At 40.7% G+C, this 18,122-nt stretch overlaps 1 protein-coding gene across 1 annotated transcript; it reads left to right on the top strand.

Annotated features, from left to right (window-relative positions):
- Positions 1–199: 199 nt before the first annotated feature.
- Positions 200–15,494, top strand: ark2ca (arkadia (RNF111) C-terminal like ring finger ubiquitin ligase 2Ca). Its single transcript, XM_089021060.1, has 8 exons — positions 200–461; positions 8,311–8,617; positions 10,165–10,290; positions 10,378–10,498; positions 11,179–11,283; positions 12,225–12,320; positions 12,388–12,491; positions 14,467–15,494. Exons 1-8 carry the CDS (start codon positions 401–403, stop codon positions 14,582–14,584), a joined length of 1,038 nt encoding a protein of 345 aa, XP_088877186.1. The 5' UTR covers positions 200–400; the 3' UTR covers positions 14,585–15,494.
- The last annotated feature ends 2,628 nt before the right edge of the window (positions 15,495–18,122 follow it).

Genomic DNA, 18,122 nt, shown 5'->3' with positions numbered 1-18,122 from the left:
GACTGTAAAGTGTCATTGAGAGCGTTGAAAGACGCTTGAAATAAAATATATTATTATTATTATTATTAAAAGTTTTCCATTTTAAAAAGTGATATGTGACGATATCTGCATATTTTGCATGTAAATATAATATGTCCACTGTCGCCACGTCGTTAACCGTGTCCTTATTGGCAGCCGGTTGGGGAAAAAAACCCAAAGAGGGGCGTTGTAGTGGTTCGGTTCTTGCTCCTGTGCAGGTTCCGGTGATTGGTCAACGTGTTTTCTTTTTCTTTTCTTTTTTTTGTGGGGGCGATCTGCGTACGTTCGAGTGAACCTCACGTTCGGGCAGAGGGGGGCGACTGGAGGGGAATCACTTCTATGGACCATCTGTCTGCCTCGGCTCAACAAAGGAGGACGCAGGATGGTGTTAGTCCATGTCGGATATCTGGTTCTCCCCGTCTTCGGCTCGGTTAGAAATAGAGGTATGATCGTCTTTGTTACTTTGTTAGACCTTATTTTGTTACAACAAATCAGGGTCGGGAAAAATAATTCTAGCGTTTAAATCATGAACACAGCTGACACCTGCTCGCAAACGAGCATCGCTAACATTAGCTGCGTTGCTAACTAGCGTCATGCATGTATGTCATTTCGACACTTACGTGCCATGGCAATAAAAAAAATGTTAATTTGCGGGATTCTTTTTCGTTCTTAATAACCGCACGTGTCATCCCTTCTTCCCCGTGTTGCGGTTTTAGACCTCAACGTCAACCCTACGACGTGAATATTTTAATATTCACAGCCGCCACACTCAATATGACAAGTGACGTGTGTGTTCACACCCTCATCCCCTGTCGTCTAGTTTGAAATCGAGAGCAAAACAAAAATATTGAAAAATAGCATTTATTCGGCTATAGAAATAACAAATGAATCAACATTAAATAATAGGCCTTCATCTAATCTTTATGACTGCTACAACTGCTTCTGTGACATGCATACAAGTGTGGCACCGATGATTTCATTGTGCTTTTATTTGTCTTTTCTTTTTTCCCCCTGTTCCATAGTATCGAGGCTGGCTCCACATTCCGCATTTCTCAGATCTTTGTGTCCCCTCTCCTCTCCATTGTGTAGCTAAACGATCATCTGCTGCTGTCTGCCCGTGTATAGCGCCTCTGCCTGTATTTCTATCTGCATCTAGATGGTTATTTGGGGGGGGGGGTGATAAAATGCACACAACTTCTTATCCTTCATTTTCTTGTTGCTCCTATTTTACTACTTGCTCCTTTTTTCTTCTTTCTCATTTCCTCTCTTCCATCTGAAGACAAACATTGGCAAAACAAAAACCACGCTCTCTGTTGTGTTTCTTACCAAAGAGTATTTGGGCCACCTGAAAAAGGAACAAAAAATGGACTATACACTATGAGATAAAAGCGGAGAATAAAGTCTGTATTTTTACAAAGCTACAATTGGATTTATAGCCACAGGGAAAACATGCTAGACAAATTCTTTTTAAAACGTACACATTTTCGAAAATAGTTAAAATGTGAGGTGATCATAATAATCATAAGACATTATATTTTAAGCGCCTTTCAAAGCTCTCAAGGACACTTTACAGTCACAGACAAGCATAGGTACTATAATAAATAAAATACAATCACAAATAGAATGCAATAAATAAAATACAATTATAAATAGAACAGAATAGATGAATATATGATGATGATATTGAGAAAAAACCTTCATGCAACCTTTCCAAATTTATATCAATGGAAGTTAGATGATAAGATTTATATTTATATACATAATTGTATTGTATTTATTATTGTATCTATGCTTGCCTATGACTGTAAAGTGTCCTTGAGAGCTTTGAAAGGCGCTTGAAATAAAATGTATTATTATTATTATTATTATTATTATTATTATTATTATTATTATTATTATACATGCGGATCAAACCTCTAAAGATGGACACTGATTTGCTGTGGCGACCCCTTGAAGGCAAAAGCCGAAAGAAAAAGATTATTATTATTATTATTATTATTATTATTATTATTATTAATATTGTTTTCCTTTCGGCTTTTACCTTCAAGGGGTCGCCACAGTAAATCAGTGTCCTCTATCTTTAGAGGTATTTTTATTATTATTATTATTATTTATTATTATAATTATTATAAAATTCTGTCTCGCAGAAAATAAAAAAGTTCTTAAGGTTAAAGTGATAACATTGAGCAAAAATTCCAGCTAAAGCTTTCACTCTACACATAATATAGTGAAATATACGTTTTTTTAATGCATCTTTATTTTTGATCGTAAATGTGTTTAATGAAATCTGATTTGAAAGTATTAGGAAAATAAAGGAGTAAATTTCAAGAGTAAAGTCACAACTTTGCTCTTGAGTTGTAAGAATTGCAAATGTCCCCATTGTGGGACGAATAAAGGTTTTCTGATTCTGAAAATAGAACCTATACAGATTTAAAATATTATCTTTTTGAGGAAAAAAGTAAAATAACCATCATAGTGTTGTCTGTTTTATTTTTCAGTGCAGCCCTAATATTGTTTGGTAGTAACTCCAAAATAACATCTTCTTGTACAGCGTCTTGATTGACACAAGTGTCTTTTTGTGAATAACCCCGTACTATCCGAACTGCCGCTAGACATTGTGACTCTCCCATTTTATGTGTCGGTAGATGACATTCAGCTGTAAATTCCTGTAAAGTGGATACATTTTGACACCCCCCCCCCTTGATAACATCACCCCACGTCTCCTCCTCCTTCCTCCTGTCAATCACAGCCAACAGAAGGCTTGATTGAGCCATCATCGAATGATGCACTCCTCTTAAAATAAACACACAAAAATCAAATCATCACAAAATGAATACTGTATGTTTCTTTTAGGCGTTTTCCCAGCTGGTGAAATCTGCCCGACAGAGATAATAATGCAAAAAAAAATAAAAATCTCATCATCATAACTGTCAGTCTTAATCAAAACTGAGCTTGATTATCCTCTGCGACGACATCCTGATGCAGCTCATGCGCTGGATTGTTGACCCGACATTGTGTCCGGTGAACGCGTGCATATCCAACCTTCCTGCACATTGATAATAAATAAAATAAGGTATATTTTGTGTAGTTTTAAGGCTTAGAAAATTAGAAAGTAGAAAATTATGTTTTATGAGGACCTGGGAACGGATTGTTCTCATTTTAATGGTTTCTTATGTGAAATAAATTTTTGGGATACACACTTTTCACCATCCACACTCTGTCTGGGAAACAATTAAGTTCCTAAGCCAAGGTATCATTGTATTAGCTAGCTAGCTTTCTATCTATTTGAGTTACTTCCGGGTTGAGTGAACGCTGGTGCGTGTGGCTGCCGCTGCTCACCCACAGAAAAACCGATTCAGTGACTGTAACCTTGAGTGACCTTGAGAGTTATGAAAGGCGCTTTGAAATGAAATGTATTATTATTATTATTATTGTCGTTATTATTATTGTTATTATTATACATTTGATTTCTACGCGCCTTTCAAACCTCTCAAGGTCACTTTACAGTCACAGGATCACTTTTTCTGTGGGTGGGCAGCGGCAGCCACACGCGCCAGCGTTCACTTAACCCGGAAGTGACTCAAATAGACAGAAAGCTAGCTCGCTAGGTAATAGCTAGCTTGCTAGCAAACAGATCGTTAGGTAGGTAGCTAATAGATAGCAACACGCGCCAGCGTAGCTAATAGATTGCTAATAGCTAGCTAGCAAACAGATAGGTAGATAGCAAATAGCTAGCTAACTAGGTAGATAGCTAATAGATAGCAACATGCGCCAGCGTTCACTCAACCCAGAAGTAACTTAAATAGATAGAAAGCTAGCTCGCTAGCTAATAGATAGCTAATAGCTAGCTATCTAGATAGCAAACAAATAGCTAGGTAGATAGCTAATAGATAGCAACACGAGCCACCGTTGACTCAACCCGGAATAACTCAAATAGATAGAAAATTAGCTATCTAATAGATAATTAATAGCTAGCTAGCTAGATAGATAGCTAATATATAGCAAATAGCTAGCTAGGTAAATTGCTAATAGATAGCAACACGAGCCAGCGTTGATCCAACCCGGAATAACTAAAATAGATAGAAAACTACCTCGCTAGCTAATAGATAGCTAATAGCTAGCTAGATAGCAAACAGATAGCTAGGTAGATAGCTAATAGATAACAAGATAGCAAATTCTTCTTCTTCTTCTTCTTCTTCTTCTTCTTCTTATTATTATTATTATTATTATTATTATTATTATTATTATTAATATTATTCCCTTCAGTCCACCCCCTCCCCCTCCCCGTACATCCAATTGCCACATTGAACTGCTCATCAAAGCAGCGTTTTCCAACCTGCGTCACAATGCTATCCATTTTACAGGAATGCCCCCCACTGCTGTAGAGCTCCTTTTTTTTATTCAGAAAAAAAAAATAGAATCCAAATGTCCTTTTTTTTTTCTTTAATCAATTCTTTGTTTTTATACCTCCATATTATTGTATGACCAGGTCCTACAATGCATGGTTCATTTTTATTTTGTAATTTTTTTTTTTCCTTCCACGTGAAAGAGCAAATTCCAATGTTACTCTTTTGTTGTCGAAATGTCCCCTGCTGTATTGAACCTGTGCTATTACAAAGCATACACGACTCATTGGATGCTGCTTCTGTCGTGTTAACCCTTCAGAGAAGCATGGTCGCCTTCCGTCGTTTTAATTTGCATGGTATTATTGTGCTTATGCGGGAGCGAATGAGTTTAAAAATAAATCTCAGAGTGCCACACTCTATTTATACTAATCTTTTCCAATAAAGACTGTCGTTTTCTTCCTAACCTTCAGTGTGCTTTTTGCTGATTCTTCCATGTCACCTACCCCCCCCTACCCTCTCCACACTGCCCTTTTTTTACCCCCACCGTTCCTCCTCTTTCTCTTCTCACCACACTGTGCTGTCATTGAGACATTACCCCCCCCCCCACTCTTATGTTCTGCCATTTTTCAGCTGTCCTCGACAGTCGATGCGACTCGCTGCCGCACACACTTTGGAATACAGTGACACCTTGGCTTACGAACTTAATTGGTTTCCAGACAGTGTGTAAGGCGAAAAGTGTGTATCCCAAAAAATAATTTCTCATAGGAAACCATTAAAGTGAGAATAATCCGTTCCCAGGTGCCCATAAAATACAATTTCCAAATTTTCTAAGCCTTAAAACTACACAAAATATACCTTATTGTATGTATAATAAATATGCTATGGTATTATAATTAACAAAATAATAAATAATAATAATACATTTTATTTCAAGCACCTTTCAAAACACCCAAGGACACTTTACAATAAAAACAATAAAACAAAGCACAAGTAAAATGATACATAATAAAATAGCAGATAGAACTATACATTGAAAGCAATTTTAAAGAAGTGGGTTTTGAGGTGAGCCTTGAAAATAGGGAGGGAGTCAATATTACGGATGTTGGGTGGAAGAGAATTCCAGAGTTTGGGAGCAGAGCGTCTGAAAGCTCTGCATCCCATCGTGGTGAGACGGGCAGAGGGCACATAATAAATAAACTGTACTGTATAATAAAGTTGTTTGATATACATTTGTGATGGTCGTTGATGGCTTGATGAAATGGAGTGGCCGGTTTCATCAGCATGAAACACTTGATGAGGAACGTAGCCTTCTTCTTTCACCATCTTGAGGAAAGATCCCTTGTCGGTGCTTTCTCTGCCATCATTTTACCTTGTTCCTCATCAATTGTGTTCTGTTTAGCTGGGTTGGTAGCTTTTTGCATCAAGTGTACAGATGGCTTGCGCGGGTTATTTGTGGAGCCTGATTGATGGGAATTTTTAACCTTGCGGTCTACACTCTGCATTTGAACTATCAAAGTTGAAACGAGTCCAGATGTCACTGTTTCCTATCCATTTTCCCACTCTCTGTCGTCTGCCTGTCTCTAATGTTTAAGCCACCTGGCCTCACTGCTGCGTTCTTGACCAATCATGTGGCTTTAACCAACGACTGGGGGTGGGGAATTGAGGACCAAAACAAGCCGGCTGCCATTTTCTTGTTAGGAGAACGGGCTCGTTCGCGAACGACACATCACTCATTGTGGCAGCTCCGTGTGTATCCCGAAAAATAGTTTGTCTGCCAAGGGAAAATTTTTATGCATTTAACGTTCATGAACCAAAAAGTTCGTAAGCCAAGGGGTTCGTAAACTGAGGTATCACTGTATATATGGGAAAAATTAAATCATGCTTGGTGAAACGGTTCACAAAAAATACATTTCATATCTTGAATTTGTGTTCCAGCAATGCTCATTTTAGTCGAAACGTTTCTCCCTGGTAATCTTAAACCGAACAAATGCGATCGTTCCGCCAGTGAACCCCCCCCAAAAGAGCAGCTGGAAATTTCATTTGTCTTTATCTTGACATGAAAACACGCCGGTACACCCCCCCTTCCACCCTGACCCATATTAAAACCCCTTCAATTGTAAATATATATGTGACATTGTAAATATGCCATTCTGACAGACGAATAGCACACAGGCTAAAAGAAAGAGAGAGAGTTGCATGATGGGATACCGCTGCACCACACAGCTAGAAAGGGATTATGTTGAGGAGGTGTGATTGTGCGTTCGCAGTGATTGGAGAAGAGCAGCAGGGAGTAAAGGGGGGGGGGGGTCATATCAGACTGCGTCAATTGGGCGTGGGCGGAGCTAATGGGCAAAAATCAGTCAAGTGAGGACGTGCTATAGCAACCTGCAATATGTCAACTATTAATATCCTTAGATTTCTGACAAATATTAACATCGGATTCTATAGCATTTTAGAGCATCACGTCATTATTATTATTATTATTATTATTATTATTATTATTGACCACTTGAGGGCTCAGGGGCTAAAACCGTGCGATTATTTGATTAGATCGGATTAGTCTCCAGCAGTGGAGAATTTTACATGTCACAGCAGCAAAGTGATGAAAGTAAGAGGAAAGGAAAGGAAGAAGTAGAAAAACAAAATACAGAAGCTGCTGTAAAGGCAGTCACTTTTGCGGTGCGATCAGGTGGCCCGTTGCGTGTCATCAAACCGCCTCAAAAATAGCTAGCTAGCTAGCTATTAGTTATCTATTAGCTAGCTAGCTAACTTGAGCTATTTGAGATATCCTTGAATGAACGGGGTAACCATTGCTGGCTACCTAGCTATTTCCTATCTATCAGCTGTTTAACTAGCTAGTTAGCTAGCTATTTTTTTTCTATTAGCTAGCTAGCTAACTAGATCTATTTGAGTTATTCCCGATTGAACGGGGTCACTAGCTAGCTATCTATTTCCTATGTATTTGCTATCTATTAGCTGTCTAACTAGCTAGTTAGCTAGCTATTTTTCTTCTATTAGCTAGCTAGCTAACTAGATCTATTTGAGTTATTCCTGATTGAACGGGGTCACTAGCTAGCTATCTATTTCCTATGTATTTGCTATCTATTAGCTGTCTAACTAGCTAGTTAGCTAGCTATTTTTTCTATTAGCTAGCTAGCTAACTAGATCTATTTGAGTTATTCCCGATTGAACGGGGTCACTAGCTAGCTATCTATTTCCTATGTATTTGCTATCTATTAGCTGTCTAACTAGCTAGTTAGCTAGCTATTTTTTCTATTAGCTAGCTAGCTAACTAGATCTATTTGAGTTATTCCCGATTGAACGGGGTCACTAGCTAGCTATCTATTTCCTATGTATTTGCTATCTATTAGCTGTCTAACTAGCTAGTTAGCTAGCTATCTATTTGTTTTCTATTAGCTAGCTAGCTAACTTGATCTATTTGAGTTATTCCCGATTGAACGGGGTCACTAGCTAGCTATCTATTTCCTATGTATTTGCTATCTATTAGCTGACTAACTAGCTAGTTAGCTAGCTATCTATTTGTTTTCTATTAGCGAGCTAGCTAACTTGATCTATTTGAGTTATTCCCGGTTGAACGGGGTCACCGTTGCTGCTACCTATTTGCTATCGATTAGCTAGCTAGCTTACTTGATCTATTTGAGTAATTCCGGGTTGAGTGAACGCTGGCGCATGTGGCTGCCGCTGCTCACCCACAGAAAAACTGACCCTGTGACTGTAAAGTGACCTTGAGAGTTTTGAAAGGCGCTTATAAATTCAATGTATTATTATTATTATTCCTGACAGAAGTTTTTAAATATATTTTCTTTTTTTCCCCCCGATTATACACAATGTGCAAGATGATAACGCATATTTTTTCAGCCTGCCTCCTCCGTGATTTGTTTTGGGGGGAGAAGAAAAACAAAATGGCTCTCTTCTGACCACGCAGGTGCACACTTCACCAGGCACCACCAACACAGCCATGCTACCTCCTGCCGACATTTTCACCTGGGCGCCCCGCAGGCGCCCATCTCGGCCGACTTCCCTTTAGGACCCGCCGGCCAACCCGCACAGACGGGTTTGGCGGCCCACCTTCCAGCCACGCATCATCCACCCCTCGCTTCCCTGCCCGCCGCCGCCCCGCAATTCCAGGACGTGTCGGGGTCTCCGTTCCTACCTCAGGCTTTACACCAGCAATACCTCATCCAACAGCAGCTTCTGGAGGCGCAACACCGCCGGATTGTTCCGCACTCCAGGTGTTTATTTTTCATCATTTCTGGGTGACGCTTAATTCTATTTGAGTTACTTAGCTATCTATTAGCTAGCTAGCTTTCTATCTGAGTTACTTCCGGGTTGAGTGAAGGCCTAGCTAGCTATCTGTTAGCTATCTATCAGCTAGCTAGCTTTCTATCCGAGTTGCTGAGCTATCTATTAGCTGTCTATTAGCTATCTAGCTTTCTATCTGAGTTACTTCCGGGTTGAGTGGAGGCCTAGCTTGCTATCTGTTAGCTATCTATGAGCTAGCTAGCTGGCTAGCTCTCTATCCCACTTACTTAACTATCTATTAGCTTGCTAGCTTTCAATCCCACTCACCTCCGGGTTGAGTGAAGGCCTAGCTAGCTATCTATTAGTTAGTTCGCTGGCTAGGTCTCTATATGAGCTACTTAGCTATCTATTAGCGGTCTATTAGCTAGCTAGCTTTCTATCCGAGTTACTTAGCTATCTATTAGCTGTCTATTAGCTAGCTAGCTTTCTATCTGAGTTACTTCCGGGTTGAGTGAAGGCCTAGCTAGCTATCTGTTAGCTATCTATCAGCTAGCTAGCTTTCTATCCGAGTTGCTTAGCTATCTATTAGCTGTCTATTAGCTATCTAGTTTTCTATCTGAGTTACTTCCGGGTTGAGTGGAGGCCTAGCTTGCTATCTGTTAGCTATCTATGAGCTAGCTAGCTGGCTAGCTCTCTATCCCACTTACTTAACTATCTATTAGCGGTCTATTAGCTTGCTAGCTTTCAATCCCACTCACCTCCGGGTTGAGTGAAGGCCTAGCTAGCTATCTATTAGCTATCTATTAGTTAGTTCGCTGGCTAGCTCTCTATATGAGTTACTTAGCGGTCTATTAGCTAGCTAGCTTTCTATCCGAGTTACTTAGCTATCTATTAGCTGTATATTAGCGAGCTAGCTTTCTATCCGAGTTACTTCCGGGTTGAGTGAAGGATTAGCTAGTTAGCTATCTATTAGCTAACTAGCTTTCTATCCGAGTTACTTATCTATCTATTAGCTGTCTATTAGCTAGCTCACTTTCTATCTGAGTTACTTCCGGGTTGAGTGAAGGCCTAGCTAGTTAGCTACCTAGCTAGCTAATAGCTAGCTGACAGATAGTTAGCTAGGCCTTCACTCACCCGGAAATAACTCAGATAGAAAGCTAGCTAGCCCTAGCCAGCTAGCTAGCTTTCTATCTGAGTTACTTCCAGGTTGAGTGAAGGCCTCACTAGCTATCTGTTCGCCATCTATCAGCTAGCTAGCTTTCTATCCGAGTTAGTTAGCTGTCTATCAGCTAGCTAGCTTTCTTTCCGAGTTACTTCTGGGTTGAGCGAACTCTGGCGCATGTGGCTGCCGCTGCTCACCCACAGAAAAACTTTATCCTGTGACTGCAAAGTGACCTTGAGAGTTTTGAAAGGCGCTTAGAAATCAAATGTATTATTATTATTATTAAAATATGTATGAGTCAAATTGACCCATCTGGACACTTGCTATTTTTCATCTGACATGCAAAATGCTTCTTTCCCCACTCATGACCGACAGAAGAACCCAGGAACGAGTTCCCCTCAACCCTCACCGGCTACGCTCTGCTTACGAGTACTCCCCGTCCCTCCACGCCCCGCCGCCGGTGACGCAGCAGCCCCGGTATCTCGCCGAAGGCACCGATTGGTGAGTCAGCAACGTCGACGCGACCCCCCGCGGTGTTGACCTGTTAACGCCGCATCAACTTAGCGGCGCCTTTATCTTGCCTGGCAGGGATCTTAGCGTGGACGCCGGCCTCCCTCACCATCAGTACCACCTGCAGCAGTTGCCGCAACACTACCTGGCCTCTCCCAGAATGCATCACTTCCCTAGAAACACATCCTCTGCGCAAGTGGTCTGTACTCCAGTCCCACTGGAGCATTATTTTTTTTACAAAATGGCCGCCATAGTGTACCATAAATCTTGGGATCTCAGTTGCCTTTAACTCATTCGCTGCCAGACAATAAATATTGCAAATATTATTATTATTTGCAAAAATAATAATAAAAATAATAATACATTTCATTTCTAAGCGCCTTTCAAAACTCTCAAGGTCACTTTACAGTCACTTGATAATTTTTTCTGTGGGTGAGCAGCGGCAGCCACACGCGCCAGCGTTCACTCAACCCGGAATAACTCAAAAAGATAGAAAGCTCATAGCTAGCATGCTAACAGCTATCCAGATAGCTCATAGATAGCCAGCTAGCTAAATAGATAGCTAATAGACAGCAAATAACTAGCAAGCTAGGTAACCAGCTAGATTGCCAGCCAAATAGCTAGTGCGGTAGCAGGAAGTAGGAGGCAAATCTATGCCGTGTTTCTGAATTAGCGACCAAAACGCAAATAGCGATTTTTCATTCCACAAAAATAATCCACATACTCTGCCCGAAATGGAGCTTCTTCATTCTTTATTTCTTTTCAAAGAGTTTATCCGTAATTATTAGGACTCCCTTCAACCGTTGGATCGGGTCAAACGTTAGCATTGAGCTGTCTGTTAAATGCAGGAATGTAAATGAGAGCTCTTGTTTTTGCTAGGTTGTGCATGAAATCAGAAACTACCCATACCCACAGCTGCACCTGTTGGCACTGCAAAGTCTGAACCCTTCCAGGCATGCGACTGCCGTGCGGGAGAGCTATGAGGTAGAAATGTATTTATTGAAAAATAATAAGAACACAGTGATACCTTGGTTTACGAACCCCTTGGCTTACGAACTTTTCGGTTTACGAACGTTAAATTTATGAAAATTTTACCTTGGCATACGAACTATTTTTCGGGATACGCGCGGAGCGCCACAATGAGTGATGTGTAACGAGCACGTTCTCCTGACAAGAAAATGGCAGCCGACTGTTTTTGTCCTCTATTCCCCGCCCCCAGTCTTCAGTTAAAGCCACGTCATTGGTCAAGAACGCAGCAGTGATGAGGGGTAAACATTCAAGAGACCGGCAGACGACAGAGAGAGTGATAAAATGGATAGAAAACAGTGACACTTGGACTCGTTTCAACTTTGATAGTTCAAAAGCATAGTGTAGACTGCAAGGTTAAAATTTCCCATCAATCAGGCTCCACAAATAACCCGCACAAGCCATGTGTACACTTGATGCAAAACGCTATCAACCCAGCTAAACAGAACACAATTGATGAGGAACTAGGTAAAATTATCGCACCTACAAGGGATCATTTCTCAAGATGGTGAAAGAAGAAGGCTACGTTCCTCATCAAGGGTTTATTGGGTTTGATGAAACTGGTCACTCCATTCCATCAAGCCATCAACGACCATCACAAAGGTAAATAAAACGACTTTATTGTACAAAACAGTTTATTTCTTTAATTATAATACCATATCACATTTATTATACATAAAATGAGGTATATTTTGTGTAGTTTACAAAATTAGAAAGTAGAAAATTATGTTTTATGGGGACCTAGGAACGGATTATTCTCATTTTAATGGTTTCCTATGGGAAATTAATTTTTGGGATACACACTTTTCACCTTACACACTGTCTGGGAACCAATTAAGTTTGTAAGCCAAGGTATCACTGTATAGCGACCACCCTAACAAGCTTGTTTTTTTTCCCAGGAGCTTCTTCAATTGGAGGACCGTCTGGGAAGTGTAAACAGGGGTGCGGTGCAAACCACTATCGAGCGATTTACCTTCCCGCACAAATACAAAAAGGTAACGTCGCGCTAACAGAATGCACCGAGGCCCTTTTCGACTCCATCCGTCTGCTTCCCGTGAACAGAGGAAGCCCCTGCAGCTAAAACTCTGCGAGAAAGACGAGGAGATGGACGTGGATGAGAAGTGTACCATCTGCTTGTCCATGTTGGAGGACGGCGAAGATGTCAGGTCAGCCATTTTGTTGAAAATACATTTGGACTGTATGTCTGTGTAAACTCTCAGTCGTACAGGAGTGATCCGTCGATGAAAAGTTTTCTTCAACCGTCATCTGTACTTCTTTCAAGGTGTCGGACGTTTCGCTTCTCATCCAAGAGGCTTCGTCAGCGAACAAGAATTTTGCTGGTAGCTCTAACCCTATATATATCCATTTGCTCTGGTATCACCTCGTCAGCATAACTAAGCCTATGTGGTAACGATCTCAGAGGTGTGTTGTAAGCACGATCCAAATTAAACCCCACACCACCATGGCGATTTAGTGAAGGGTTTTTCTGTCTTATAAAAATAGCTTCTATCTATTTCTTCTATTTTCTTTCGCAAATATTTTAACCTCATTGTCATCAAATGAGTGGTTGCTAGCTTTTAGATGCATATGTACTGCAGATTGAAGCCCTCTAGTATTATCCCTGCGATGTTGATGAAATACTAGTGGGCAAATGGGGCAATCAGGCCAGTCGTAGACCATAATCACTCAGGACAATAGAAGTAATCAGTGTAGAAGTAGAGCAGGGACCAATCATAGCAGAGGTCTGGAACTTCCACCTCTGGACAGTCGGGATATATGTATAGGGCCAGCGCTACCAGCAAAATTTTAGCTCGCTGACGAAGCCTCTTGGATGAGAAGCGAAACACCTTCAAAGAAGTACAGATGACGGCTGAAAAATACCTTTTCATCGATTTGGACTGTATGTTTTATATGGAATTTTTATCATTGGGATGGATCGAATATTAATATTCTAGCAACGCCAGAAATGCCTGTTTTTATGCACAGAGGGAGAAAAACTATCCATATTCTCCATTAACAACCCAGGATAAACTTAAACTTGTCCCTGTATTGCAAAATGGTTCGTCTACTTTCCTAGTAGCTTTCATTGGGCATTGCTGTGTGTGTGTGTGTGTGTGTATATATATATATGGGGGTGGGAGTGGGGGCTTCGGGGTGTCTTGTGGGGCACCAAGGCTCAAGTTGCGACATATGTGAGCATCCTCAGCTGTCTTGAGGATTGATGTGTGGGCAGAACGCATGGTCTTAAAGGACAACCGACGTCTCCGGACAAGTTGTGTCCATAATTTGTAAAATGGCTTCAAATGACTTCTACTGAACGTATTTGACAAAGATTCCACCGCATATAGCTATATTTTAAGACTTGTGCTGAATATTCCGGAAGTCTTGTTTTTGAGTTGGTGACGAGTGCTCACGGTACGTCACTGAAGGAACGCCCCTGACCGAGAAAAGGACACATTGTAGCAGTCCTTCCATCACGTCAATGCATTTTGCTGTGCTTTTTTTTTGGTCTGAAAACTTCGTGTAGCACCAAAAAAGAGGCAGAAGAGGGCGACAAAGCTCCGTGTAAGGAATTAATCAGCCTGTGGAAACGGGATGATTAATTCCTTAGCTTTGTCGCCATTTTCTGCCTCTGTTTGGTGCTACATTTACCGCCCCCAGATACCTGAAAATGGCACGGAATAAATTCTGTAATCGATTGCAAACATGTATGCTTTCCTCTTCAGAACTATTTGAATCATATTCATAAGTGGATGAGTAACAAGAAAGCATATTCTCCGAATCTGAAGCCATTGTTTTCTCCAGCAAGGCAAGACGTCTTGGGGTGACACCACGAACAAGGGGGCGGGACCTTCTGAAATTGGCCACTTCCGGGTTCATTTTTTTTTTTTTTTTTTGCAGATTTTGGACACTTTAAGTCATCTTTATTGGTGTTTTGCATTTGACTAAAAATATCACACTGCGTGTTTTGAGTATTTTAAATGCTATAAAACGTTTTTCGGATGTCAGTTAGGAAACAAAAAAAGTGATGTTGGTTGTCCTTTAAGCCTGATAGGACAAAAACCCAACACCACTGGAAGTAGCCCGAGTAAATGAACCCCCCCCCCCGTCCTCCTGCTCGTCGTCCTTGTGTCCCCACAGGAGGTTACCATGCATGCATCTCTTCCACCAAGGCTGCGTGGACCAATGGCTGGCGACCAGCAGGAAGTGTCCAATCTGTCGAGTTGACATCGAGACGCAGCTGCACCCTGACAGCTGATGAGATTTTCTTTCCCGCCACCCCCCCCCCACACTGTTTCCTACTACGTTCCTGCTTTCTTCCAACACCCCCCCGTCTGCCCCCCTCTTCCATGGGGGGTTTTGCGAAATATCTCCTGACTTTTTTTTTTCCTTCTTCCTTTATGGACTCTTGCTTTACTGAGCCAAGCCAAGGAGTACAAATTCCACGAGAACCACAATTTCTCGCTGTGCCCCCCCCCACACACACCCCTTTTTTTTTTCTCCCCTCTTTCTATAAAACACAAGCACATTCGCACACACTAACAAGTCGTGTAAACAGGGTTTCATTGTAGCTTGCTGGTTTTACGTGATGGTGGGGTTCTCAAACTTGTTGGGTTCAGGGATCCTTTACAGTCATTTTTCCACCTCCTTCCCTCTCATAATAACAATATTTATTAAACATAATTAGCATTTGTACCCATAACTGTGATAGAAATTAAAAAGTTCCTCGCACAATATATGAAATGAGGTGTAAAAATCATATTGTTATTGTCATTTGCTAGCTATTTGCTATCTATTAGCTCTGGCCGGCTAGCTGGCTATCTGACTGGCTAGCTATTTAGCTAGCTATCTATTCACTATCTAGCTGGCTGCCTATCTAGCTAGGTATCTGTTGGATAACGATTGCCTAGCTAGCAAGCTTCCTATCTATTTGAGTTACTTCCGGGTTGAGTGAACGCTGGCGCGTGTGGCTGCCGCTGCTCACCCGCGGAAAAACGTATCCTGCGACTGTACCTTGAGAGTTTTGAAAGGCACTTATAAATGAAATGTATTATTATTATTATTTATTAGCTAGCTTTCTATCTATTTGAGTTATTTCCGGGTTGAGTGAAAGCTGGCGCGTGTGGCTGCCGCTGCTCACCCGCGGAAAAACGTATCCTGCGACTGTACCTTGAGAGTTTTGAAAGGCACTTATAAATGAAATGTATTATTATTATTATTATTATTATTATTTATTAGCGAGCTTTCTATCTATTTGAGTTATTTCCGGGTTGAGTGAAAGCTGGCGCGTGTGGCTGCCGCTGCTCACCCACAGAAAAACCTATCCTGTGACTGTAAAGTGACCTTGAGAGTTTTGAAAGGCGCTTATGAATGAAATCTATTATTATTATTATTATTATTATTATATCTCCCTCCTAAAAAGCTTAGTTTGTATTTTCTGAATGCCTTATGGCCTCTGAAAATTATTATGAAATGTATTCTTATTTCTTTTTAACCGCCCTTCACTTGTTTTTATTTATCTAGCTATCTCGCTAGCTAGCTAGCTATTTGCTATATATTAGCTATCTAGCTGATAGCTAGCTATCAAATAGCTATATAACTATCTGGCTGGCTGGCTATCCAGCTAGCTATTTATTAGCTATCTATTAGCGAACTACCTAGCTTTCTATCTATTTGAGTTACTTCTTGAGTGAACACTGGCGCGTGTGGCTGCCGCTGCTCACACACAGAAAAACTGATCCTGTGACTGTAAAATGACCTTGAGAGTTTTGAAAGGCGCCTAGAAATGAAATGTATTATTATTAATGGATCAGAGATGCTAGCTAGCAGCTAGCTTGCGAGCTAACAGCCTTCCGTCTCAACTTGTTGACAGGGGGCTTGCATTTTCATATCTGTAAGAAATATTACTATATAAAAACAAATATTCTAGGAATAATATGGTAAAATAATGACAAGAATTATTATTTATCACATTTTTGGGGATGCTACATCATAACCATATGTGTGATTTAAATTGGCCCAAGAAAGCGGGGGAAAGCAATTTGTCCCATATATGAGGCTGCTAAAATATGACATAATCATTTATTCAAATTATTTACCGATGCCCATGCTTCAGTTTATGGACCCCAGTGGTCCCGAGAACCCCAGTTTGAGAACCATTGGTGTAATGTAGGTGCCTCCAGGCCGTGTAGCATGTCCTTAAAAGCCATGACTTAAACGTCCCATTGCAAGCTTTCTAGATTCTCTTCTTTTTTTTTTCCCGAAAAACAAATATGCCGTGTTTACCTTTTTAATTGATCGTAGAGCAGCAGGTGTGGCGCCCCGCCACCTCCGTTGATGGGAGCGCCATCTGTGGAGTGTTTTGAAAATCTATCGTGCAGTTTTCCAACAATGTTTGCGCCGACGACTCTGAGTCAGCAAATCGCCACAGATCAAATCAAATCGATATTTATTTCCATGGGATAGACTGAGAAGAATTATTTAACTGGCCAAATCTCCAGTTTGGTGACTTTAAAATACAGTGATACCTCGGTTTACGAACCCCTTGGCTTACGAACTTTTCGGTTTACGAACGTTAAATTTATGAACATTTTACTTTGGCATACGAACTATTTTTCGGGATGCACACGGAGCTGCCGCAATGACTGATGTTTCGTTCGCGAACGAGCCCGTTCTCCTCACAAGAAAATGGCCACCAACATTTTTTTTGGTTTTCTATTCCCCGCCCCAGTTTTCGGTTAAAGCCACGTGATTGGTCTAGATCGCGGCACTGAGGGGTGGTGGTTTAAACATTAAAGAGACAGGCAGACGACAGAGAGAGAGTGACAGAATGGATAGAAAACAGTGACATTTGGACTCGTTTCAACTTTGATAGTTCAAAGGCAGAGTGTAGACTGCAAGGTTAAAATATCGTAGAGAAAGCACCTACAAGGGATCATTCCTCAAGATGGTGAAAGAAGAAGGCTATATTCCTCATCAAGTGTTTAATGCTGATGAGACCGGCCACTCCATTCCATCAAGCCATCAACGACCATCACAAAGGTAAATAAAACCACTTTATTAAACAGTCCAGTTTATTTCTTTAATTATAATACCATAGCACATTTATTATACATAAAATAAGGTATATTTTTTGTAGTTTTAAGGCTTAGAAAAGTAGAAAAGTATGTTTTATGGGGACCTGGGAACGGATTATTCTCATTTTAATGGTTTCCTATGGGAAATTAATTTTTGGGATACACATTTTTCACCTCACACACTCTTATCTCCAATTAAGTTTGTAAGCCATGGTATCACTTATCAATGTTTTCAATAATCACAATTAATCTACTATACATAATTTATCATTGTTATTATTATCTGTCATATTACTCAAAATTCACAGCTCAGTTCCCCCATGGAAAATTTCCAGCCAATTTTTTCCCAACCCAAAGCTGCCAAACAAACTACGCACGCGTGCTTGCCTTGTTCGCACGCATTAGCACAACGCTTCCGGTAAACGTGAATTACAGGACGCTTATAACAAACACAAAGCAAAAAAATAATAAAAAAAAAATGGACGCTGTAATGCACTGTAACGGAATATATCGTAATAGTAGTAATCGTCGTACGCAGGGAGCTTTCGCGCTGTCCTCGTTAGCTGTTAGCTTCGGAACGAAAACTGCATGTGTTTGTGATGCTGGCAGCTTAAAACTACAAAGATGGCGGCTTTTTTTTTTTTTTTTCGAAAGAACAAGCACAGGCTTTTTTATTGAGTGAATTTTGTGCAACAGATTCCCGCCTCCCCTTTTCCTTGT

Source organism: Hippocampus bargibanti, linkage group LG18 (genome assembly GCF_051943395.1).
Source record: "Hippocampus bargibanti isolate YZ-2025 linkage group LG18, ASM5194339v1, whole genome shotgun sequence".
NCBI lineage: Eukaryota > Metazoa > Chordata > Actinopteri > Syngnathiformes > Syngnathidae > Hippocampus > Hippocampus bargibanti.
This window is presented reverse-complemented; position numbering and strand designations above follow the sequence as displayed.

What these genes read in the sequence shown, in the direction of transcription:
- ark2ca (XM_089021060.1), top strand. Translation starts at nt 401, where the DNA reads ATGGTGTTAGTCCATGTCGGATATCTGGTTCTCCCCGTCTTCGGCTCG. An exon ending in CTCGCCGAAGGCACCGATTG is followed by an intron (nt 10,291 to 10,377) that starts GTGAGTCAGCAA and finishes CTTGCCTGGCAG; the next exon opens with GGATCTTAGCGTGGACGCCG. An exon ending in TCCCGCACAAATACAAAAAG is followed by an intron (nt 12,321 to 12,387) that starts GTAACGTCGCGC and finishes TCCCGTGAACAG; the next exon opens with AGGAAGCCCCTGCAGCTAAA.